Source organism: Echeneis naucrates, chromosome 5, assembly GCF_900963305.1.
Source record: "Echeneis naucrates chromosome 5, fEcheNa1.1, whole genome shotgun sequence".
Classification (NCBI taxonomy): domain Eukaryota; kingdom Metazoa; phylum Chordata; class Actinopteri; order Carangiformes; family Echeneidae; genus Echeneis; species Echeneis naucrates.
The window spans coordinates 6,401,508-6,425,819 of NC_042515.1; the positions used below are offsets into that span (position 1 = coordinate 6,401,508).

Sequence of the window (24,312 nt, forward strand, 5' to 3'; positions counted from 1 at the left end):
AGGTTATTCTTCTATATTTCGGATCTTCAGCAACTCGCATGTCTTTCCACTCAAACCACCAAAATATTTTGATACCACAAAAGTCAAAACAGGGCTAGAATGTAGCTGCCATGTTCATGTTGCGCTCTTGCTCTCGCTTTCATTTACTGTGCACACACTGGCTTTTTTTAATTCGCTGAAGGGCAGGGTTAAGATGTTCGGTCACTGCATGGCCAACCTTCATCCCATAACAGAAGAACCACTCTGGGTTTTCATTTCATATTGATTATAAAGATAAAAGTAATAATATACAATATATCCCACCAGAGTCCAATGAAAAAGCAACCCATGGTTTCCCATATTCAGGGAATGACTGCATGAAATTTAAAAAATGCTGCACATAAAAAGTGACTCTGGGTTCACATCTGAGCACTGGAAACATTTATCAAATGTGTCTGTGCCCCCCCCCCAAAATAAAAACCTTACACCCCGCAGCTACTTTTGGTCTCTCCTCTGTTACATTTATTTCCGGTCATGTCTAAATATATTTAAAAAATCTGTGATAAACAGCAGAGGAGTCTGGTCTGTCTTGAATGACTAAATGGACTCGTGCAAATGAGTTTCATGGGAGATCAGTGGGAGGCCAGGTTTCAAATCCCCAAAGCCCTGTAGTGCCAAAGCAGGAAGAAACCACTGATGCAGCGCATCTTGCATGGAAGTCTGGCCATTCAGATTCCCAAAGGGCAAGTGTAACTGTAATGTTTGTAGATGACAAATTGGGTCTAATCCATTATGTAGGCTCGAGAAGCTATGAAGAGGCTCCCACTCCACCAAAAAAATATATCATAAGAGTTGGCAGATTGTCAAAACATGACCATCACCACTCTTAAAAATACCAGCCATGCCATGAAGAGTTCAGAGCGATAACCGAAGCCAGGGCGTTATACTCATGTAACACGGTAAGCATATTTTGCTTCCATATGTTCTTATTAGGATCCAGATGTTGGCGGCTGCTGTTGATAAAAAATATGAACACACTGAAGCCCTTATTTAAAAAAAAAAAAAAAAAAAAAAAAAAAAACAACTCATGTATTATCTAATTTACGAGGAGAGGGCAAAAAAACCCCAACTTCAAACAGACTATCAAGTGACCTTGAGTTAAACTGGTTGAGAGGGTGAGACGAGAGGGAAAGATTCATGCAAACACACTCAAGACCACATATGTACTTTTACACCTGGATTAGTTTATACCGTCTCACCTTTAAGATCAAAATCTCCTTTCGAAATTTTAGAACCATTCAACTCAAACACACTCAGAGCTTCAAATACGATGCGCTGTGTAACTCTATCCCACATAAGAGTTGATGGGCACTATTATATCGGTTTCAAAGTAGTTTAACAATTCAACAAATTTCACGACTCGGTGGAAATCAAATTCATGCAGTAACTAAAGATAAATCTTCATAAATAAACGGATTCTGAAATCGCTGCTTAGCAACTCTTTGCAAGGGGAAAAGAAAAAGAAAAAGAAAAAAAAAAAAACTACTACAGCTCTCTAAACTGTATTAGTCTATTATTCACCAGTGCAGACTGTAACACCCGCCAAATTAGTGCATGCTGAGATACAGTGATGTCATAAACATCTGCTCCTGTTTTCACAGGAAGAAACCCAAATAAAAACAGTGAACTTGGTTCACATTCATGAGAGAACTATACTTTGGGGAACTTGGGGAAAAATCATAAAGACACAGAAAACAATCTTCTTTTTTAATCCATTACGTCATAATCAGAGCGTAGCTACCTAACCTGATAAAGGTCGCCTTTGGAGCTTCCAGAAACCGAGAAGTCCACACCAGAAATTTTAATTTCAATGCGGTTCAGTTCGAAGGGTATTTGAAAGAAGCCCAGACAAATATTTGCATTATAGGAGAAATAGGTATTTTTCAAATTACTATGTATGAATCATTAGGAAGATACATCTTTGTCTTAATTTCTGACTACCTACTACTACTCATCCTACCTAAAATGAAGACAAGATGTCGCTGTATGCTGACATATCATAAATTAACAACATAAAAAATGTTATGACTGGAAAAAAGTGTAAACACAGGCGTCACTTTCCCAGCAGCTTCAACATATACACACATAAATAGCAGCCGTCCCTGTTCCCATCTGTGTGTCAATCAGAATAAAAATAAAAGAGAATGAAAATGTGGAAGGTAACTCTAAATTATTTATTGCACGTTAAAAACAAAACAGTCTTTTGTACTACACACCTGGTGTAGCAACTGTTTACTCTGCTATTAAAATCGCAAAAGTAATGCACTTGTGCCGTGTTCTTCAGACGTTTTGGACGGTTAAAAATAGGGCACCAAGAGTCTGTAGCCGTCCCAGGATGGAGGTAACTCTAGACACAGCAGGGATGCCAACATGCTCACAATGACAGTGTTGATCTTTGTGATCATTCCTGAGGGGAATATCAATAAGTCAGTATAAAATTATACAACAATCGATCCAGACATTTCACTCAAAACAACTAATATGAACCTCATGTTCGACCAAGAGGACGAGCTGAATCACAAAAGTCTAACAATATTCAAACAACGAATGTCTGTGCCTATAAATCACGTCGATTTAGAGATATATATCGGCTCAGTGAATGTCTAAAGCTCTGCCTTAATCTCTTAAATTCCATTCATCAACTCATCAGTATGAAATATCTCACTAAAAACTAAAAAAAATTCTTAACTAATGAATTGCAAAACTTCAACTGAAAATCGTCAATGCAGGTACAAAATGTCACAGTGACACACCCAATTTCAGTCTGGACCACAGCGGCGTGCTAGCACGGCTAAATGTCGAGTTGGACTAAGAATGAAAAAGAAAAACATAAGCCCCACTTCTGTTTTTATAAGCTCTAACTAAAACGTTATAGTTGCAGTAGTAACTACAGAGCTGTAACAACAGCAATGGTAGCAGTTACGTACCGACGTTCCTCTTGGAAGTTTCTCGGAGTGTAAACTGCCATCCTTAAACATATAATCAAGTCAATTATCAGCCCTGGTTGGAGAGGCAGGCACTAGGACCTGCAGCGGTGCACAGTCAGACAGAGCCTGCAGCCTCTGGGACACTTCTCACTTACTTTCAGGACAATTTTCAAACAAGTGCAGGACTGAGAAAGGGCTGTGTGGGATAATTGAGAAAGAATTTCTCCTTCCACTCCTTGGCATCTTGTGGAATTGGACGCAAAGCGGAATATATTTCAGGAATCCCCGGCAGTCTCACATCAGTGAACAGAAGGCAGAACATCGCCAGAGGTAGAAAACTATTTTACCTTTACAGACACTGCATGGAGCCACACTAACTTACTGTGTGAAACACAAAGCCAGGAAGTATAGTAACAAGCTTTGATTACATTAAACTAGCAGAGTAAACTAGTTTATTCAATGAATGAGGAGTAGCTGGAGAAGTGCAGGTATTCAAGGTAATGTAAAAAAAGCCTTTAACAAGGTTGGGAAGAATGTGTTGGCCAAGGTAAGGTGTGCTTCTGCTCTGCAAACCTTCACGTGCAGCACATGGGATGTTTTTACATTTCCTGTTTCTGTTTGCCATGATAGTCTCCTGCTTGGGATCATAATAAAACTGTTGGACGGTAGACTTCTTGTGAGGGTCTAGAGTTGAAGATCAGACCCACCGGGGGAGCTGATCATCTCCTCCGTCCCCCCGGAAACTGCTCAAGCTTAGCCTCAGGCTCATCAGGTTACAATATCACTGATCAGACCTGCACTTGTCTCCTCGGGCTAGGTACTATTCTCAAAATATTTGGAGTTTTTTGTATTCGTATGGTATGCTGGGTTGGAAACAAGGAGCCTCCTGCAGGGCAGTTCTCTCAAATTATGTGTGCTTCAGAGTTGAAACAAATTATTGCATTCTAGACATAATAGCAGGTGATTATACCCGAGAGGACTTGCTAAGCTATTTTGATTTTCTTTTAAAAAGGTACTTGTTCAAATAGACCTTTAAATATGCATACACTGCATTTTGAACACATTTTACTGTGTTTTCAGATTATTTTTTCCACTAGTTTAATGTGTTTATCAGCACCATAAAGATATGAATCCATGTGGCTGTTGGAAAACTGGGATGAAATATAGAGTGAATTATCAATAGAGAGGCTTCACTGAACTCAGACAATAGAGGCAGTGGTCAGTTTACAGGGACAATGAGTGTTGAAGGCAGAGGGGGCTGGGCTGTCAGTCGGTAGGTACATTTGATTTGTAAGACAGAAAAAACAGAAGAAGATTGCAGCCCCCCCAGAAAGTGTTCACTTTTTTCAATGGCACCCTAATTTCAAGTACTAGCTTTACTTCACAATATGAAGGGTGGAGTTTGACATCTAGACTTTTAAAGAATCTTTGAACAAGCCGCCAAGGGAACTTGTAGGAGGGTTTTTTTTTTTGTTTTGTTTTGTTTTTTTTGGGGGGGGGGGTTTAAATGGGAAGTTGAGCCCACAGTATGCTTGGCAGATGAGGTGAAACTCGCGTTGACACAACCAATGACAAACAACAACGCTACATGACTCCAGCGTGTTGTGCATTTAAACTGAGACATAAGAGCAATGGAGACAATAAAGCCGCAGTTGTAAAGCATAGTTTCTGGTTGCTTTCAGTTCCTAATGCAATAGTTGTACAACAACAAATCCATATGGTCTCTCAATCTGAACATAATAAACACAACCACAATTGAAGGCACCATATAAACCCAGTCACTCGTTGCCAATCAGAGACATAAATTTTTAAATCAAAGCTTGAAGCTACATTTTATGAGATAGCAGCAGCACAATAGCTATACCGAGAACAAGATGTTCCAAAATAATGTTTACGATATTAATTATCCCAAATATTATTTGACTACATGTCTCAAAATGCTTGCCTCCGAGTCTTGACAATGATGTATGTGATTGACTTAAACACTGAGTAATTTGGTATTTCTGAACCTCCTTAACCAAGACGTTCACTAATGTAGAGGAACTTTGGAAGGGGTTTTCCCAATGCCTTGTACTCATACAGCCTGAATCTTCTTCAATCTTTGGCTGTCACATAAACTATGTCAAGTTCAGATTGGATCAGCATTAAGTCATCTTTACATGATTTTTCTCATTAAATGGCTGTATATACCTAAAAAAATATATATATTTTTCTGAACATACACAAAAAGGGGGCAGCGTCACTCGCAAGTCTCCAGAGCCCAGAGTCACTAGAAGTTCATACCCAAAAGATCTTTGATCTACAATAATATAAAACAGCACCAGTTTGAACAAACTGAAATAGAGATGTATGAGGTGAACAAGTTAAATGAAGACACATCAAACTTGACTTTAAGAAACTTTCTCAGTCTTAAATCGTGCTCATTTTGGTTAGTTTAGTTTGAGGTTTAGCGGGCCGACAGCGGTGAATGGATCGCAGCCAAAAGCAACCAATTACTTTAATCACTTTGAACAAAATACCACTAACGAATATGATAAAAGAGAAACCATTAAAGGCCAAAGCAATTGTTCATCGATGGTCAACAATGTATAATTTTAAAATAATTGTCCTTGTGGTAAATCAATCCCTTAATTGATTAAAACTAAAGCCTTCATCGCTGGTCACAAAAATGCCCTTGATCCAGGAAAGAACAGAAAACTTACCCAAGTGCTGAACCATCTCAGACGTGACCTTTACCGGTATACATGTCTGCAGACTAACTGAATATAAGACCACACATTGTGACTACACTCCATCTTTTTCCAGATGTTCACATCTTAACATTTTTCACACTTTTGTGAACAGCGTGTGACACATTCAGTGTTAAGCTCCAACGAAAGGTGGTCAAAATGTGGAGGTGAGCTTTCTCCACCTCAGCCTCTTTCCAGCCCCTCTGGTATGCAGCACAGCAATGTATATGAGCGAAGATATTCTGCACACCAGCTGTAAATCCTCCTTGATGAACAATCTGTTCCACAGGTGGATGAACATGTGTCCAAGCAGTCCACGCTCAGACTCCTTGGAGAGGTCACAGATGCTGTATGGTCCATCTGAGTGGAGCGAGCGTGCCTAAAAAACAAACATGTCCACCCGGAAACATCCGTCCTCACTGATACATTTTCCCAAACTATCTATGAAACAAAGATGACAGGAAGAGAAATTTCCAATGTAGGTAGGGGGTGTGATAAACATACAAATTCATTTTGAGTTCTGTTATATTTCTGCTTTCCTTTTCATTTATCTGACTGACAGGCACCTGACTGGCTCCCTTCAGCTTAGTTGGAGATGTAATGAGGTCCAGTCCTTCCTTCCAATGTTTCAAAGTTAACAAATGAGTGGAGTGGCCCTCGGCATATGCATAGCTCTGCCAAGGACAAACATCATCTTTCACCAGATCCACATTATTATCCCAATCTGCACCAAATTACAGAAAATCATAGATATCAACGCCATGGCCTGATCTTTTACATAATTATTTCTGGAAAAATTGACCAAGCGACACAAAATGCAGAATCTCACAATGTTAAGGAAGGCGAGAAAAAAAAATAAAATAAAAATCTGCGACTTTAACTGGATCCCACCGAAGTCTGCTGGCTTCTGATGGTCCATCCCTCTACCAAGCGTGGTGTGAACCAGATCAGTGCTTTGTGCATTTTTACAAATCCACTCCTGGTGGAGGTGAACAGATGGAGCCAGAACTTTCATCAAGCAATTAAAGGTTAATGTTAGTGGGTAATTTTCATTGCTTGTTGTCAAAAAGAATTAATAAGAATGATTAATAATGCCATCAGCAGCATAGCTTGTTTCTTAGTGTACCTCCATGTTTTTAGCTACATCTTGCACCTATTATACATTTAGTTTTTAGCTTTTAAACTCTTAATGAAATTTCATACCAAACATATGAGGCTAAGTAATCAGTTTGTAATGTAGTGTGTGTGTGTATACACACAAGATTTACATTTGCTGACAACAACCTGATAACTACGACGACACTGCTTGATGAGATGCAGCCTCCTCATCAAGACAAACAACACGAATTGAGTAACATAACCCAAGCCTGAAGAAAAGTAACTCATAAACAAACAACTGATAAAATCCTTTCCTGGAAGAAAAGTAAAAGACGCACAAAAGCAAATTTCCCTCTTCCTGTCAGTGCTGCATATTGTGGATGACTTCAAAGCTGAAATTTTATTTTCACTGATCTTTGGCAGCAAACTCTCCTTTTGAACGTATAGCTTTGCTCCGTGCAGTGTGGAGCTTTTTGGTGTAATAGGTTGAATTCTTCTTTAGCAAACAGCGTATAACGGAGTTTTAATCAAAACTATATCCTTAATCCTCTTTGTAGATTTTCTAATTTAGTCAGACCCCTCTTCAGTTATATAGTTACTGTTTTGTATTGAAGGACAGTAATCTCTGGACTCCAGGCAGCCTTGTAAATATTGATAAAGTCAGACACCCGTTTTCCTGACAGTTTTATAGTGAGCAGCTGACAAGTACAGTGGTATAAATCGTCATGTGAAAAATGAGTGAAAGAATTTCCAGACTATTTTCTGCAGAAGACTTCCTGGCCAATCACCGTAAGACGCGGTTAAAGTGTTATTTCTAAAATCATGTGCACGGATGTCTCACTGCTCTGCTGCTTGTAGCCGTCTTATGATGTTTACAGGTTTTCATACACAAAATGAATATTTTGATCATTTCCCTGCTCCTGTCCCCCAAATGAGCAGGACTATAATTGCCTACAATTACAGAGGCTTGTGTTGTTCCTTCCCTCGCTGGGATCAAACCTGATTAGCCACCCATCATATATAATTGCATTAGGATCCATCTTCCCATGCAGACATGTCTCATCATCACTTCCAGCCTCAGGCACAGTTCAAGAAACATGGTACTCATGTACTTAGAACGAGAAAGAGAGAGGGAAAAAAAGCATAAGTTGCTTTTAAACGCAACAGCATTGTAGATCACATTCAAAATTAACATAGTTGATTGTTTCAACACTTCCAACTGTATCTAGAGGACAGGATATAAAAATAACAGATATGCAAAATCATCTGTGGTAATGAAGAGGAGACATACAACAGGCCTGTGCCTGCAATTGAGCTGTATTGCCTCTCTCCAGTGAAGAGCCCCTGCAAGCGAGAGTGCCTCATCATCTCAGAGTGAGAGTTACAATAAGGCCGCGCACACACACTGAACTGCGACTGACTCTCCTCATCCAGCGTGCCAACTACAACTCGACCCTGTAACCCAGCAATCCATCTGTAACTTTCAGACAGAGTCTAGTCATGTTGAGAAGGGAAATGTTTAAAATGAAAATGACTAATGGTTATTTATTTGTCATCAAAATATTAAGGCTACTGCTTTGAATTAAATAAGCTTTTCCGTCTAGACTTGAAGCTGATGATGATTATTTTCCATTTAGACAGCGAAGGCAAAACGTTAACACAAATCAACATCCAGGTTGCAGCTTGTACCTTGGCTGAACCCATCACACCATCACATGTACAGACTACAGACTAATTGTGTAAAAGGATCCTCTTCTTTTGATGTGAGCCAGAGAAAACAAATAAGGCAAAAGCCCACATGACCACTAAAAGCGGCAGTAAACAAACAGTAAAATCTTCAAATACAGAAAACGTCAAACACGGCACCACGTATGCATTTTTACATACACAGCGCCGCGTCTGTGGCGTCACTTTATTTACCCGCCATAACAGCGGGGTGAAATTTATTTGGACTGTCATCACCATAATGTAGGGATACAGAAAACTGCAGTGACCAAAACAGAGGCTGCAGTAAAAGAGTTAGCAGGGTGTCATAGTGTGCGTGAGAGGCGGTCTGATTGGCCATAAAAAGGTACAGATATACGACACGCTCAGTGAACTGAGACTTTAAACAATAAATCTGGACAGACGTTGCCACGAAATGTCAAACCAAAAGGTAGAAACAAAAGGCCAGAAAAGGAAACGGGAGTCTTCCGCAAGGTGACACAACCATGATGATAGTTAACACCAACTTCACACTGACTCAGATTTGGAATTCCTTAGTTAAGGAAACTCGACATGTCCCAAAGCTCAGAGCCAGTACGCAGTATTTTTACTGCAAAATAACAAACAAACAAACAATAAATAAATGGTACTTTCCTCTATAAAGACTCACTTTGTGTCTCTGCATCCTGGTTTTCATTTGGTGAAAATGAAAACAACAAAAAGACATTTGAGTGGCACAGAAGGAAAGTCACCACAAACACAACCAACCTCAACTATCTCACAAACAACCACAAATATCTTACAAACTGCCAGATGGATGGCTGGATGGTTGGGTAATAGCATGAATATATCGTGTTTTACAGAATTTCAAAGCTACTAAAAGCAACATGCAATCGGAGAGCATTTGAAGTGGCGCTCCTTGGGAATACTGCTGACTGGAGAAAACATACGATCCCCTTTTTGTTTCTACTGAAGAATAGTTGGACTGTGTCTTCAGGTTTTTCAGCGAAATTGCTGTCATGTAAAAACAAAAGATGTGTCTCCCGCTGTTTTTAAAAGGATCTTCTTGATTATGTTGGTAAGACTTAACAGTAATATACTAGACACCAGCCAAGTGTGGACCACTGGGGACGCAAAGGTCTGGTCAAACAATTTCCGAAAGTAAATGGAGAAATCAAAGCAGCTATTCTGTCCAAGTATTAAAAGCCATATCGGGTCCTGCATCTGCTGTTGTAGTGTCGTCTAATAATTGGCTGTAATCCTGAAAGGAAAATATTAAAACCCAGTGCAATTATAACCGCTTTCAGCTGCAGAATTTAAGAAAGCTCTGTGGGACACAGGGGCTATGTTTTTGTGTGCGTGTGTTTTAATTCAACTCTTCACTGAGTAAATTCACAAGTAAAGCCGACAATTAATACTGTCCAGCTCATCCCAGGCGAGCTGAGGTCAAGCTAAACTTCCGCTGCATTGTTGAGTTGGTGCCAGTAGCTGATGAAAACAGAGAACACACATATTCTGCCTCTCTCGAGTCACTGACGGAAGGAGTTTATTCAACTAATTTGGAGTACTTGAGTGGAGCCCGTTACTCCGCCGAGTCTGTTGTGTTTAGTTACACTGTGTATAGAGACTGGGGTCAGCTGCGTTTCCTCAGCGCAGTGAGACCAAACACAACCATCAGCGAGGAATGAAACTGTCCTTGTTAAATCCACCATTTACCGCTCTCATGTGGTGGTTCCTGTCACAGTTGGCGATTGTATTTCAGGTTGTTGAGTTTGTGTGAGAAAAAGAAAGATGGTGTTCGCTTTGTCACACTGGCGACTTGGAGTTGTTTTCATCTCTGACATCATAAACTTCATTAGATTCTGTTGCGCGTCTGTGTGTGTCTGTGTGTACAGTACAGATGTCTGAGCTGCTGCATAATCTCAGCAGTCAACAGGAAATATGTTCTAATATGTCTGCTAATCCCTTCTGTGGGAACTGCTCATCTTATAAATACTAAATTACAAAGCTTTGTTATAAATTCTACAGATTACGTATCCTTACACAGGGCTCATAGACGACAGGCTGCAATGTCCAGATGTTGCAATCAGAGTGTCAGTTCTCAGTGATAACTAATCTCAGTTTCATCACTAAAGGAACCCAACTTTTTGAGCATTTGCCCGCCAACTAGCCTTCCCTGATATGCTCTCTGGCTCGAATCTGGTCAGTCGCGAACTGAATGTGATGTGATCTCAGCGCCAGACAGACTTTCACACATCTGCCTTAAATCACAGCCGACTGCCAGCAAAGGCCCTGGTTCTTAAGCAAAGGTCATATTGTGTTTGAAATTATTTCCCACATAGTTGTCTGAGTGGTTAAACAGAAAATTGCTTCGACTAGATGCAACAGGACAGAAGCACGATAGAAAATTGGGAAGTTATGAGCTTGCATGCCATTATCCATCTTAACATGTATCTTTTGGTGATTTGCCAAAAGTCATAGTAAGACATTTCACTTCCCTACAAATTGTGGGCAAGCTGATGCAGGTTTGCAAAAGGCACAAATCTTAAATGTAATCTGAAATGTGATGCATATTTCCTTAAACACAGCCAAAGTTCAATGTGTGCAATTTAACAGCACATCTATTGTGTAATGTAACGGCAATAAAATGTTAACATCCAGAGCTTATCTAGTATTCACCAAATTACGTTCAGGACATAAGGACATTAAGATATTAAGACTAGAATTGCATTTTCTTCAACAAACTCGTCAAAATTTTTCGTTTTTGATTGCATTCTTAAAACTGGGCCTTTTACAATGTGTCCTTCCCATAAATCAGTTCTTTGTACATTTTGACTGAGGAAAATAACCATGTTCACCCGTTGTAAATGTGTAAATGTACTTCCTGATATTGCTCAAAAACTGACAATAATTCAAATTGATATGAAGGAGGATTGTGCGAATTTCCACAGTGAGTCAGCCATTTATTGACCTCATCCTGAAGCTGCTGCCCGTTTATCACCGAGTCATGACATAATGCTTCTTGAGTTTAACTCAAGTTTTCCAGTATTTATTTCTTTCAAGAGCAAAACAAAAGAGCACACTTGAAGATTAAGCTTAATGCTATCTGTAACAGTGACAGACACACAAACTCGCCTTACTACTTCTTTTTTTTTTTTCTTATTGTCTTATCTCTGTTGTGTTGTCATGGTGTGTGAGCATGTTCAAGCCTTTGTCGGACTCAAATTTGAATACACAGAAAAGCCTGATGCAAGATCTGCAAGATCATTTCTCCAAGGGGAGTATCAAAGCGAGGACAACAGCTGAACTGTCATTCATCTTTTTGCACTTGATGACAGTCAAGAAGTGAATTCATTAATATGGAACATCCCTCACTGCGCTCTTCAAAGCCTCCCTTTATTTTGTTGTAAACCACAATATAACAAGACACGAGCAATATGGAAGTTTTCCCCCCTTATATTTTATTTTATCACAACCTCCACCTGTGCCCCCAACCTATAGGTCTTTAAAAAAAATGCCTTTGGAGTGAATTTTCTTTACACCTGCCATAGTAACAAAATTACATCTTTATATCATACAGAAAACACTATTCCAGTTCAGAGATGTTTAAACACCGTCACTGGTGTACCTTCCTGTTTCTCCTCATCTATCCATGAAAACACCACAGCAGAGCTGCAACAATGCTTAATTGAGGGATTCTCTTCCCTCAATTAAGATGTGAATGGCCCAAGAGAAAAGACATGATTGTAACAACAACAAAGGCTGAAATGCTTTGCCAGTAACTGAAGTCTAATTATAGTGGCAGGAGGCAATATGGTGACAGTCTGGCAATTTAGTCCCACAGGAGCAGCATGGTTGAGAATTTCCAGCATTTATTCAGAATGGCTGCATTCAAGAGCATTATTGAATCTGAATCTACAGCAGTAGTCAACAATTCACTGTCACAAAAAACATTTTAAATGTCCATTAATCACAATTAAATTCTTCCAATTTTCTGCCATATTCCTTACGCAGAAAAAAAAAAGATTAGAGCAGATTTTTTTTTTTTTAAAGCTTCTTCATTTTTTTTTATTGTTAGAGTAAAGATAATACTATTCATGAAGTGCATACGATAGATCTCCAGGTTTTACTGCAGTCGTTGTTTCAAAAACTTTCTAATTTGATTTGAGTTGAATTCAGCACAAAGCTACACTTCAACCTGGTGAGCAGTTTTGCACAAATGGCCGGAGCAACATAATGAGCGGCATGTCATTCAAAGCCCACTGGTGGCTTTCAGATAAAGTCACCTGCACCTCCCTTCCCCTTTGAATGAGAGCCAGCCTCAGTGGATCAGGTTACTAGAAAGACTGTGTGACTTTTACCATATGAATGAAGCTGCTGCCCTTTTTTTTTTTTTTTTTTTCAAGGGGGAGGTGGATTGTTCCTGGTCTGTGGACTGTTATTGTGAGCCGCACTGTGCTGTGTGTCAGTCAACCCAGACGGGGTTCATTAAACTGCCTCCATTAGAGCTAATGAGTTGTAGGTCAGTGGTTGTGGGTGGCCTCTCCATTCAGGACTAACAGACCACATAACTAACTGGCTTTCTGATTCCGTTAATTCACAAAAGCAAGGGAAGATTGGTTTTGTCTAACATCACTGTATATCTGAATTGATGGCAGGTTAAAAAAAAAATAATAATAATAATCATTACACACTTCCCATTGTAACCTCTTCTTCTCCCCTACTGCTAATATTTTCTTTTTCACACTTAGAACTACCCGGTTTCACACATCACTGTATGTTATCTGGATGTTTTGTTTGTATTTTCCATGGCATCTTCTCTTCTCCTGTTCTTGTTCTCTCGCCATCCCTCTAATGACCACCCCAAATCCTGCATGCATACTTTTACGGGAAACGATCAAAACCCTACCAATATATGCTGCACCATGACAATGGTAGAAAGAGAAAACAATAATGGCAATTCAAGTAACTAAATCAACACTAGCAATAACTAAAAGTTGTGTAACTTAGCCAAATGGCAGCAAAATCCCTCCAAAATCCACAGGCAGTAGGAACCAAAAGTACACAATCCACAGACTGACAGACATGAAGGTCCGCTATGACTCTTATACACAGACAAATCCAGTGAGCTATTACAGCCTCAGGCAGTCATTTCAGTATTCTTCAGTCTCAGGTCACATTTTGATTTGTGATGTTACATGAAATTTTCCTGCTTTTGAAGGAAAGACCAAGAGATGAAGTTGAAATGCTTGACCCAGATCGGGTCAACACTACGACATCACGTAGAGGTTTGTGAAATTACATCTCCAATCCGCAAGTTTGAAATTTTGTCAGCGCCTTGATGGGGTTGTTTTATTTTATTTATTTTTTTTTTTTTGGGAGGAGGGGGGAGGCAGAAGAGACTATATTTGGAGGATTAGGTGGCGCTAAGGAGGATTGAGAGATGGGCCTGACCTACTCTGTTTTCTCTGGCAGTTAGCTGTGTAGTCTGTCTGTCAATCACACGGTAGAAAAAAAAAAGAACATCATGTTCTCAGACTTTAAACCAGCAAATGAGACCATCGACTCATAGGAAAACTTTGAAGAGGGTAATTAATCAAATCAGAAATAGGGCCAGTTTGTCATCGACAGCTATATAAACAGTTCTTTCTGCAACCAGTGGAAGTCGCCTCCTGACATATAGAAAGCAGATTTAGGAAATTTCTGCATTGGTTTCAGCTGTGTTTTCTGCATCCTTTTTTGTGTGCATGAACCACAGAATTTTTGACATTTTAGTTGCATAGTTATAGTTGCATAAGGGGTTTCAGCAACATCAAAAGACTGATCAACTGATCATCTTATCTTTTCAGCGTACAAAATTTGAGTTTGTTGCAATATGTACAGTGAGCATGTACCAGTGGAGTAACAAGGGTAAGCTTTGACCCATTTCGCTCGGCTATCCAAAGCGGCTTTCCTCGATATGCTGCCCGGCTACATCACTGGCTACAACCCAGCACCAAGATTAGTACAACGAGATTCACTGAACAGTTTTAATGTAGGCCTACACAACTGATTGAAATATAAATTAAACTGCAATATGACAAATGCTGGAACTGCACTTTGTGGTGTTATAGAGACGCTAGGAAAAAAAAAAAAACATTTAAAAAAAAAAAATAATCTCGATATTTTTTTTCCAGTGAAAACGAAATGCCAAATTGACCGTCCCAACTGAAACTGCATGTTGATGCTTTCTGGTTTTGTTTTGTTTTAAAATATCTTGCAGCCCTCCTCTGAAAGTATACTTCACTCAGAAAACCTCATTAGAAACACAGACAGGCAACGGCCGGTTTAGTATATAACAGGTAAATTGAAAAATACGATCAGAATGAAATATGGCTCACAACATATTCAATGCCAGGGATTTCCAAGACGAATGAGCATCTTCTACAATACCTGGAGGCACGCTAACAGCCACGACTGTACGTGGACAGCTACTGTAAGGGTAACCAGACATGGATGAACGTAATTATGGTATTAGACCATTTTCTAGGCAGACAGATGTGTCATAGCAGGAAAACCACATGTTCCTGATAATAGTCCTGTCTGTATTTCATTTCATTTTCCCAACTCCAGGACTTTGGTATTTTGAATGCTGGCTCAGTGGTGTGGCTCGTGGAGACACTTGAATATAACATGAATATATTCACCAAAATGCAGCAGCACACACGAAAAACACACCTTCAAACTAACTTACACATATTAAACATCACTAAAAACTCATAGTTTGTAGCAGACGGTCTCTAAAAATTAACTCTTTAGTGCTCCCTTGGGTACAAGCAGAATAAGCAGCAAAATTAAGCTTCAGGCTAATAAAGAGCTTGTGTGTTGACAAAATATCAATAACCCAGCAAGGAGTCATCTTAAGCATTTTATGCTGTTCTATAATAATTTCTGCCCACCTGTTACTTTTTTTTTTTTTTTTTTTTTACAGAAAGTGATCCAGAACAGTAAGAACCAAAGTGGATTCAGGCAACAACACAAAACACAAACACACTACAGCAGCAGGATCACCAACATGACCTGACCGGATGAAAGCTTCAATAATCAACAAACAACTTAGCTCACACAGATAAATAAACCAAGGCAGCAACACACCAACACCACAACAAAACTCACACTTAAGCGCATCGACACAACAACTACACACCTTGTTTCATGTGGTCCTCGAGCAGTCCGGCACGCGCAGACTCTTCCGTCGTAAATGCGACAGCATGACGTCAGCAGCTGACGCCAAAGTGCGTTTTTATAACAAGCCTGAGCGTTTGTTAAACTTGTACGACTTTGACTTATAATTATCTTCAGTGTTTGTGCATCCAGAGAAAGATACTTTTCTGTATTTTTTTTATAATTATATCACGTTCAGGCTACAATCATCCTTTTCGATTTTTTGAAATTTAGCTCGCCGGAAATGACGATCCAATGAATTTCCGGTTAACCTGAAAAAAAAAAAAAGATTGCCATAAAATATTTTAAATAAAATAATCATTCTATGTTTATAAATCTTTTTAAATAATATTTACTCAGACAGGATTCGATCCAATGAGTTGTGGAAATGATCTAATTAAAGTGTCGAAAGTACTGTACTTTGAATGATACTAGCCCGCCTAGTTAATCTACATTTTGTATGTTGTACATCTATGTGAAGTCAATAATTAGCTGTTAAAGCTGTGAAAAGAAGCATCAGACTACGCATGTTGTCTAAGGAAGAAACAACAGCAATTAACAAATTTAAATGTCTTTAGGTTACAAAGGAGGCACGTTTAAGACACACAATCATCAATACAGCAAGGGCATGCACAAAAGTTTTAATTTGAAGAATGAAACACGGAGCATTGCAGTTTGTGCTGTCCTTTTGTCTTGGAACAGCCTGAACTATCCCAAGCAGGGCTTTAAAATGCTTTTGGAAACGTTGCTCATGCTGATTGGAAAGCCTTTCCTGTGGTGTTATCTCTGGCACATCCTGGTTAACGCTGCTCCTACTGCGTTTTATAGGGTTGTATTTGGGAAGTGTTTGGGCCTTCTTTTTTCTTTTCTTTTCTTTTTTTTTTTTTGAAAGCTAAAGTGAAATCACAGTGACTGCGCCATGACACAATACTTTATCCAGCTGAAAGATTTTGACAGTTACACCGAGGGATCGAAGGTGCCCCAAGAAATACAGTTTCCCCCGCCGTGCCGCTGCCACCATTAGTGGACCAAGCAACATATTTCCACCGTTCAGTCATCAGATGGATGTGTGCTCTTGCGGCCCATCTGCTTCAAGGCTTGATGAGTGGTGTAATGTGAGATGCTTCTGTGCACACTAATGTTGTACAGCGGTGTTACTTGCGTATTCGTAGCCCACCTGGTAGCTTGAATGAATGTTGCCATTCTCCTCTCGCCACAGGACATTACTGCTGACCGCATGTTTCTTAAACACTGAGCGAATAAATAAGACAGCATTTTCCTCTGAGACGATCTCTGCTTTTCACAATGTACTCAGTCATATTCAGTATTGCTCTTCTTCATCGACGGCAAAATAACGAGGCAAAGAAATTTGTTTGTTTGTCCTTTACCTCAAGAAGCCTGAAGCGTCTTTATGTTCTAATGAAGGAGAGTCACAATAAAGATCAAATAAAGATTCATCTGTTAGTTATGGCTCCAGATGGCATCGCTTTGAATTTTTCTGGGAACCTCCCAGTTCACTTCTTTCACAACCTTTCTTCTTACATTTATTTATTTATTTTTTTTTTTACATTTAATTTGCTGTTTAGCAAGAGTCCACATACACATGCCTGATGTGATCGCCAACAAATGCTGGGCAAGGCAGAATCCAAAACTAATCCATCAATTTCATGAAAGAAAACAAAGTTGTTTGGTTTTTTTAGGTTTTAATAGTCTACTTATATACTTTCGTAAGCCAGAGCTTTGAATGAAACTCAAAGTTATAATAAGTATGTTACATTTGCTCAGTTGTCAGGGATCTTTAGACATGGAAGCTTGGTGGTTATTTATCTGTGAGACATTTAGGACTTCTCCTGAGAGGAAGTGTTGCTGGTGAAGGTTGTGTGATAGTGTGGAAAGCTCCATAAAAAAGGTAGTAAGTCTACCTTGAGTTTGGTTTTGTGTTACCCAACTATTCCCAAAGTCAAAATGAAGTTTATGCTTTAACATCACAGCATATATGAATGTGATACTGAATTGATAACACAATTCAACATAAATAGACCCAGACCAGCTCGTGTGTTGTTGTGTCCCCGGCCTGGTGCCTTTCTGTGCAGAGTTTTCATGTTCTCCCAGTGTCTGCGTGGGTTTCCTCCCACATCATGTTTGGGTCAGTTTGTGATGCTAAATTGTCCGTAGGTCTGAGTGTGAGTGGTTGTTGGTCTCTGTCTGTCCCTGTGTGTTGGCCCTGTGATGGACTGGTGACCTGTCCAGGGTGACCCCACCCCTCGCCCAGTTTGAGCTGAGATTGGCTCCAGCATCTCCCATGGCCCGGGAACAGATAAGCGGTAGAATGTGAATGAATGGATACACAGCTGGAGGTGACTTTCTGTTTGTCCAGAACTTTTATATCACCAGCAACTTGGTAACTATTCAGCCTTTGTGATTGTTAACTGCAGAAAATAAGATTATGTTACTTTTGGATTCCATCACAGATGTGGAGGCCAAAAGCGACTGCTGTGGTTGAGGGGGTTAGGATCAGGACAGCATTGCAACAGTGTTGTTCATTTAATGTCAGAGTAAAATAAGGTGGCAGCCCATTCACAGGTGAAAGGTCACAGATTTAGATCTGCCAGAGACCACCGCTCTTGAGTAGCTGTTGGGCAAGATTGCCTCTTGTGCTGCTGTAGATTTTTTCAGGAGTACACTGGTGTCATTTTGATTTAGAGCTCATTTACTTCTGTTTATCTGTAGTTTACATTCCTGTTATTTTAACATACAGTCCTGCAAGTGTGTTATAATCACTGTTGGTAGCATCCTCCGCTACATGAAAGGAAGTATTTTTAGAGATATTTTAAGTAAAAAAAAAAAAAAAGTGATGATTACATTTTTTTGTGAAGATCTTCTTGAGGATTAAAGTTGGAGCTTTTAAGCTTTCAGTATCTCTCATTCCTCAGTCTCAGGTGACTGACATTAAGTGAGATATAACATAGCACATAGTCTGTTGACATAAAAACACTTCACTGTAGCACTCTTGAGTACAGCCACATAACTTTCTGGCAAAATGACAAAGCTAAATTAAGGCCTCTGTTTTATTGTGAAGGATTATCCAGCTGGATTGGAGGTTTAGTTTCATCGCTGCTCAAAAATGAAGCGTGAATGTGGAAAATCAAAGTGGAGCGGGACAATGAAAAGCAAGACTTTGATTTAAGAAAATAGTTGACACTGAAAGCTCCTAAATTTTGTGGTATATTGGTTGCTCTGTAATTCTTAAAAGTGTCATATTGATCCGCTTTTAAGGCGTTTTTGGGCCTCGCTAGGTCACATTGAAATGACATGTCATGCAAAGAATTAGCCTCTTCCACACACATACACCCGTTTCAACGCCAGTTAATCTACATTATGCAGGTCTGCTTTTTTGTTTTGGTATGTTCAGTATGTGAGGATCTGGTGAGTGGGGAATAACATATTAACTTTCTCTTCCTGTATCAGTCTCAGAAAGAATGTGTTTATAGTGGCTTTACGGGCACCCTGAGACACTTTGTCTGCTTGTCTTTCGACAGCGCTGAAGAGTGGAGGCAGGGGAGGGCAGAGCTGTAACAGCCGGACCCGATGGCAGGAGCCCGGAAAGCAGCAGACTCTGATCAGCTCCTCTAGGAGCCTCCGAGGTGCTACAGTTCACGTGGAGACACTGAAAAGGTAGAAAGATGGAGGGATGTCGTCTCTGAAAGAAATAAGCCAACAAAAAAAAAAAAATCAATACAGATTTCAACTTTCAACAAAATGCTATATTAAAAGGATTTCACTGTATTCATGCCGTTTGCTTCCCATGCGCTTGAAATAAACAAATAAAAAGTCCACCATTCTTTATCATCCTTAAAGATGGACAGTGTGTCGGTCATCTGAACCAAGTCTCTCTCATCAGGTTCTCATCTCTGTTTCTGCTTTCTACTGATCATCTAAGATTTAATCTCCACCAGATTTATGGAGTTAAAAGTGCTTTAAAAATAGTAAAATGTGATATATAAAACACGAGCTGATGTAAATTAGTTTTTTTGTTGATTATTGTCTACCACCAGGAGCCAAAACTTAACTGGAAGCGGCTTGATTAAAAGCAGTCTTGACCTGCGGTGTTATTCCTCTTTATTTTTCACTACGGATGATTTATCAGAGCAGACTAAGGTGTAACTAACCTCAGGTGTTTCAGTGAGCTGCACCAAGGGATTAGCGGTATAATACCTAAACAATGGAAATAGGACACTCCTAAACTATTTATAATTCAATGTCATTAACTGCTTGTGTTTTTCATGCTGCATGCAAGTTCTGTAATTCTCCACTGAATTTCTTTCATAAAAACTCGTTTTTCATGTATAATGACAAATTTCTTCCTCTGTCTCACATCGGTGCTTCTGTTTTGTTTCTCGCACAACCCATTGCTGCAGCCAACTGTGCGCATTGAGATTAGTTTTTTCCATCAGCTAAAGGTTTTAGTTCTTTTTTTTTTTTTTTCAATCAAACATCAAACATCTCCAGCTTCCTGCTGTAATGCAGCCTTCCTGTGTGTGCTTCCTCTGTTCTGATCAGTTCTGTTTGGCAATAACACTAATTATGCTGAAGTTGAAGCAGTAATGATTTTTTTTTTTATTTCCAAATGATGCACCACACGCACAGGAAGCCGAAGCCCAATGGTGAGGTGTGACGAGAGACACTCAGCTGAATTGGACATGTCTCAAACAGATTTATTATTGTAATCACAGCCACAGCGTGCCCCTTTGTGCCGGCTTTGTTTTTCTTGGCTTTGTTGTGCGAACAGTTTGAATTCAGGAGAACTCACTGTCACCTGAGGCAAATTTAAATATATGATATACTCCAGTGGCAGGGCCTGCCGGCAGCACCATCGCAGGTGTTGACATGCCTGCGATTTCTGTTGCATTGTGTTAAGCACAGCACACAGGCTGTCAGTGTATGCAAACCACTAAGAGTAAAGTGTGGAGTGGAGTCAAGGTGTGATGATTTCAAACTGATGGGATGTCACAACAGTGTCAGTGATATTCCTGTAGGTGACTTTACGCAGATTTCCACAGATAATAATTTACACAAGTCCCTTCATTATTCCACGATAGGCATTCTGCTATTATTTTCAGGTGTTGCTCTTTTGTTTCCTGCTCAACCAGAGACAGACTCATTGATTCAGTTCTTCCTATCTGTGATAATAATCCGAGGGCTTTGCACAGTTTACATCAAATCCTGGTGATGTTAGCCAAGCAGGAAACTTGTAGATTCATGAGAATGCAAATTTCCCCTGCTCAACCAAAGCTGGATAAATAAATGAACATAAATAAATATATTTCAAAGAAAAGTGTAGACTGAGAACAACAGCGTAAAATCAACAGGGAATATTCTGCAATTTCCTCAGCGAAACAAAGCCGAGAAAACAACATCATGTCAGACGTCATTCATCCTTTATAAGAACATCAGAGACAGTTAAGAGTTCAACATCCTCTTTAAGGCATCTTCACTGCCATCCGTTTTATTAGAAATTAATCAACCACTTCCTGTTTTTCTACTGAAACAATAAATGGAGAACATTGTTGCCCTCTGTTGAACCTTTCAGGCATTAGGATCTGTGGACTCACTTCAAACGGCTCCTACACTTCATAGTAAAGTCTGCGATTAAGATGACTGGACCTTTAAACATCTCTAACACAAACCCAACCTCCAGCTACAGAAGCTGCTACACGCTGTTCACAAAACTTCATATTCTGATCTGTAATGCAGTTTCAAATACTCTCTGTCATCCTCCACGTCTTTAATGTGTCTTGGTGCACTGGGAAACATTCATTTATGTTTCCGGATGTTATAGTCAATATTTTTCATATTAAGCATGCTTCACGTGGCTGCTCCGATTTGAAAGGGGTCAGTTTCGTGATGGGGAGAATAAACAGCTCCCTTCTGTAAGATTTCATTGTGGTGGTTCAGTCGCTGCTGCTATTACTGCTGTCAGGCAGATGTTTCACTCTGGAGCCGCTCGACATCAAAGACAGAGCGAAATGGAGAAAATATTACATTCATACACACTGATTTCTCAAAATCTGACACCAAACAAAAGCTCATGTTGCTTCCAAGTTTACTGGATCATTTAAAATGTGATTACATGTCACTGTTCTGTTCACAGCTTGTTCCCACTGCTCCCACATTCCCACAAAATCAGTTATTGCAGGTTTAAATTTCACTGTGTGAGAAATACAGCTGCATGGCAGCAGAAGGCCCTGCAATCTGATTACACTGTTGATCTACAGTGCGTCCTGTCACCCTCAGGTTGTGTGCCCATGAGGTCGTCCGTGCTGGTCCTGTTCCTCTTCTTCAGTGCCCAGGCCGTGGCCACCATCAGAGGGGACTCGTGCACCACCACGACGGCACAGCAGCAAGATCCAGGCGACGGCCCCAGTTCAATCCCCAAAGTGGACCCCAAACTCTTCACCAAGCGCCACTACCTCTCACCCAGGGTGCTCTTCAGCTCACAGCCCCCTGATGCAGATCCGGCAGCAGCGCAGGGTGCCGGGAGAAGGAGCCGGAGGCGAGCTGGGCAGCCCGAGCACCGAGGGGTCTACTCTGTGTGTGAGAGCATCAGCGTCTGGGTCAGCAACAAGACCAAAGCGACAGACATCTCAGGCAACGAGGTGACAGTGCTCCCAGATGTGAATATCAACAATGTCAACAAGAAGCAGTATTTCTTTGAGACGACGTGCAACAGCGCTCGCTCGGGCGGCTCAGGCTGCCTGGGAATCGATGCGAGACACTGGAACTCCTACTGCACCAACTCACACACTTTTGTACGAGCGTTGACTTCCTTTAAAAACCTGGTGGCCTGGAGGCTCATACGCATCAACGTGGCCTGCGTGTGTGTGCTCAGCCGCAAGTCGTGGCGGCAGTGAAGACCTCACCTGCACGTTCACGCACACTCACATCGAGTGCAGTACATACTCATGTTAACATGCAGGCAGTTGTGACTTTCTCTACATAACTTATCAGCAAAGACTTTTCACTCTCTGCACAAAGTAAATTATTGGTATACGTCAATGTATCAGGACTGCATGTATATACAACAGGCCTGGGTCAAACAGTGTCTGCAGTGGACCGTCATATATTACAGGCCTTCTAACTGTGGGATCGTTCCCGAGGCTCAGTTTGCAAAAGTTTAAAACACAGCTGCTCAGAGGTGTCAAAGCGTGGTCTCAAAAGAACCCAGCTCAGAGGCGCAGAACAAAAGAAGAAGCTTATTCTGTGTGAGGGCTGAGACACATTTATCAAAGCACTTACCCAAACTCACAAGCTGAAGGAGCAACTCCCAAGTGGTCACATGACCGATCACATGTGCGCTCAGGGCAGAACCATTGGAGGCAAGAATCGGCCCCATTGTGCTGTAGGAGCAACATTGTTTCAAAAATGTTTTATGATCTGGAAAGTTTATTTTATTTTTCATAACTTCCAACGTGATACAACTCCTAAACGTCTAACGTACTTATTAGAAATGAGCTGATAGATATGGCTTCAGGAAGGCAGGAAAGGTTTTCTGCCTCTGGTATGATGGGGTGGACCAGACAGGGAGAATTTACCTCACCAAAAATGTGACGTTTAGGAGTTTAACAGTCAAACAGCAGCTTGTCCTTTGGTATGATTCAGCCAGCACATGACACACAGCCACAGGTGACTGAGGGCGGTGTTTATTTTTTTATTCATAGTTAAGTTTCCCTCATATTAACATGTGAAATAACACAGAGTTCATGTTCACATTATATTGAGGCCCCAGTCGACACTCATTATATAACTTATTTGGCTAAATTAGGGACAAACTCTCCTTTCTGGAGTGCAAATATAAACAGAGGCAGCTGTGCACACCATCTGTGTTAAAATATTATAATTTAGAGGAATTAAATGAAACGTTTTGAGCTGTAGAACTTTACACCGAGCTTCGGCCTCTGCACATTTTTTATTTTCGTTTCAGCCTCAGATGCACTGACCTCTAGTGGCCTTTCAGTGATTTCAAAGCGGACGCTGAATGAGTGCAGACTCAAGTTTGAACTGGCTTTGAGAGTCCAGACAGCACGTCTTGAACTAGAAACCACAGCGAAGCTTGACATTGAGCAATGGCTCCTAAAGGTTTCAGACAGTAACATGATGGGGTTAATTGTTGTGCTCTCTGGCACCCATTATGTTTTCCTATAGCAGGCCCCTCTCACTCTAAGTCCACTAATGCAAACCACAAATTTTTGGAATACAGTTTGACCCAGGTCTGACATAAGCAAAACTTTTGTTAAAATGTTATTGTTGACATTGTTATTTATTAAACACTCACATACATGCACTGTTATGTTTTATGAAGTTTATTATATGAATACTCAGCCTTTTGTTTCTCTAAGTCTTGACATAAGAAGACATTTCATCTTTTTGGCCTTGATGGGTAAATGAAGAGGAAACCCACATGGCTTTAGTTTGCTGCCAGTAATTGGTGCTTTGGCTTGACTTTGTGTTTTCCTCCGGCTCCTCATTCTACAGTCGATATGAAGCAGAAGGGAAAAGACATAAACATAAATATGATTGCCTATGATTCATCAATCTAACTCCTGCTGATAATA

At 40.2% G+C, this 24,312-nt stretch overlaps 1 protein-coding gene across 1 annotated transcript; it reads left to right on the forward strand.

Moving 5' to 3' along the window:
- Positions 1–3,159: 3,159 nt before the first annotated feature.
- ngfb (nerve growth factor b (beta polypeptide)) lies at positions 3,160–22,611 on the forward strand. The gene is made up of 3 exons (XM_029502932.1): positions 3,160–3,296; positions 19,240–19,375; positions 21,995–22,611. Exon 3 carries the CDS (start codon positions 22,006–22,008, stop codon positions 22,609–22,611), a length of 606 nt encoding a protein of 201 aa, XP_029358792.1. The 5' UTR covers positions 3,160–3,296; positions 19,240–19,375; positions 21,995–22,005.
- The last annotated feature ends 1,701 nt before the right edge of the window (positions 22,612–24,312 follow it).

What these genes read in the sequence shown, in the direction of transcription:
- ngfb (XM_029502932.1), top strand. Translation starts at nt 22,006, where the DNA reads ATGAGGTCGTCCGTGCTGGTCCTGTTCCTCTTCTTCAGTGCCCAGGCC.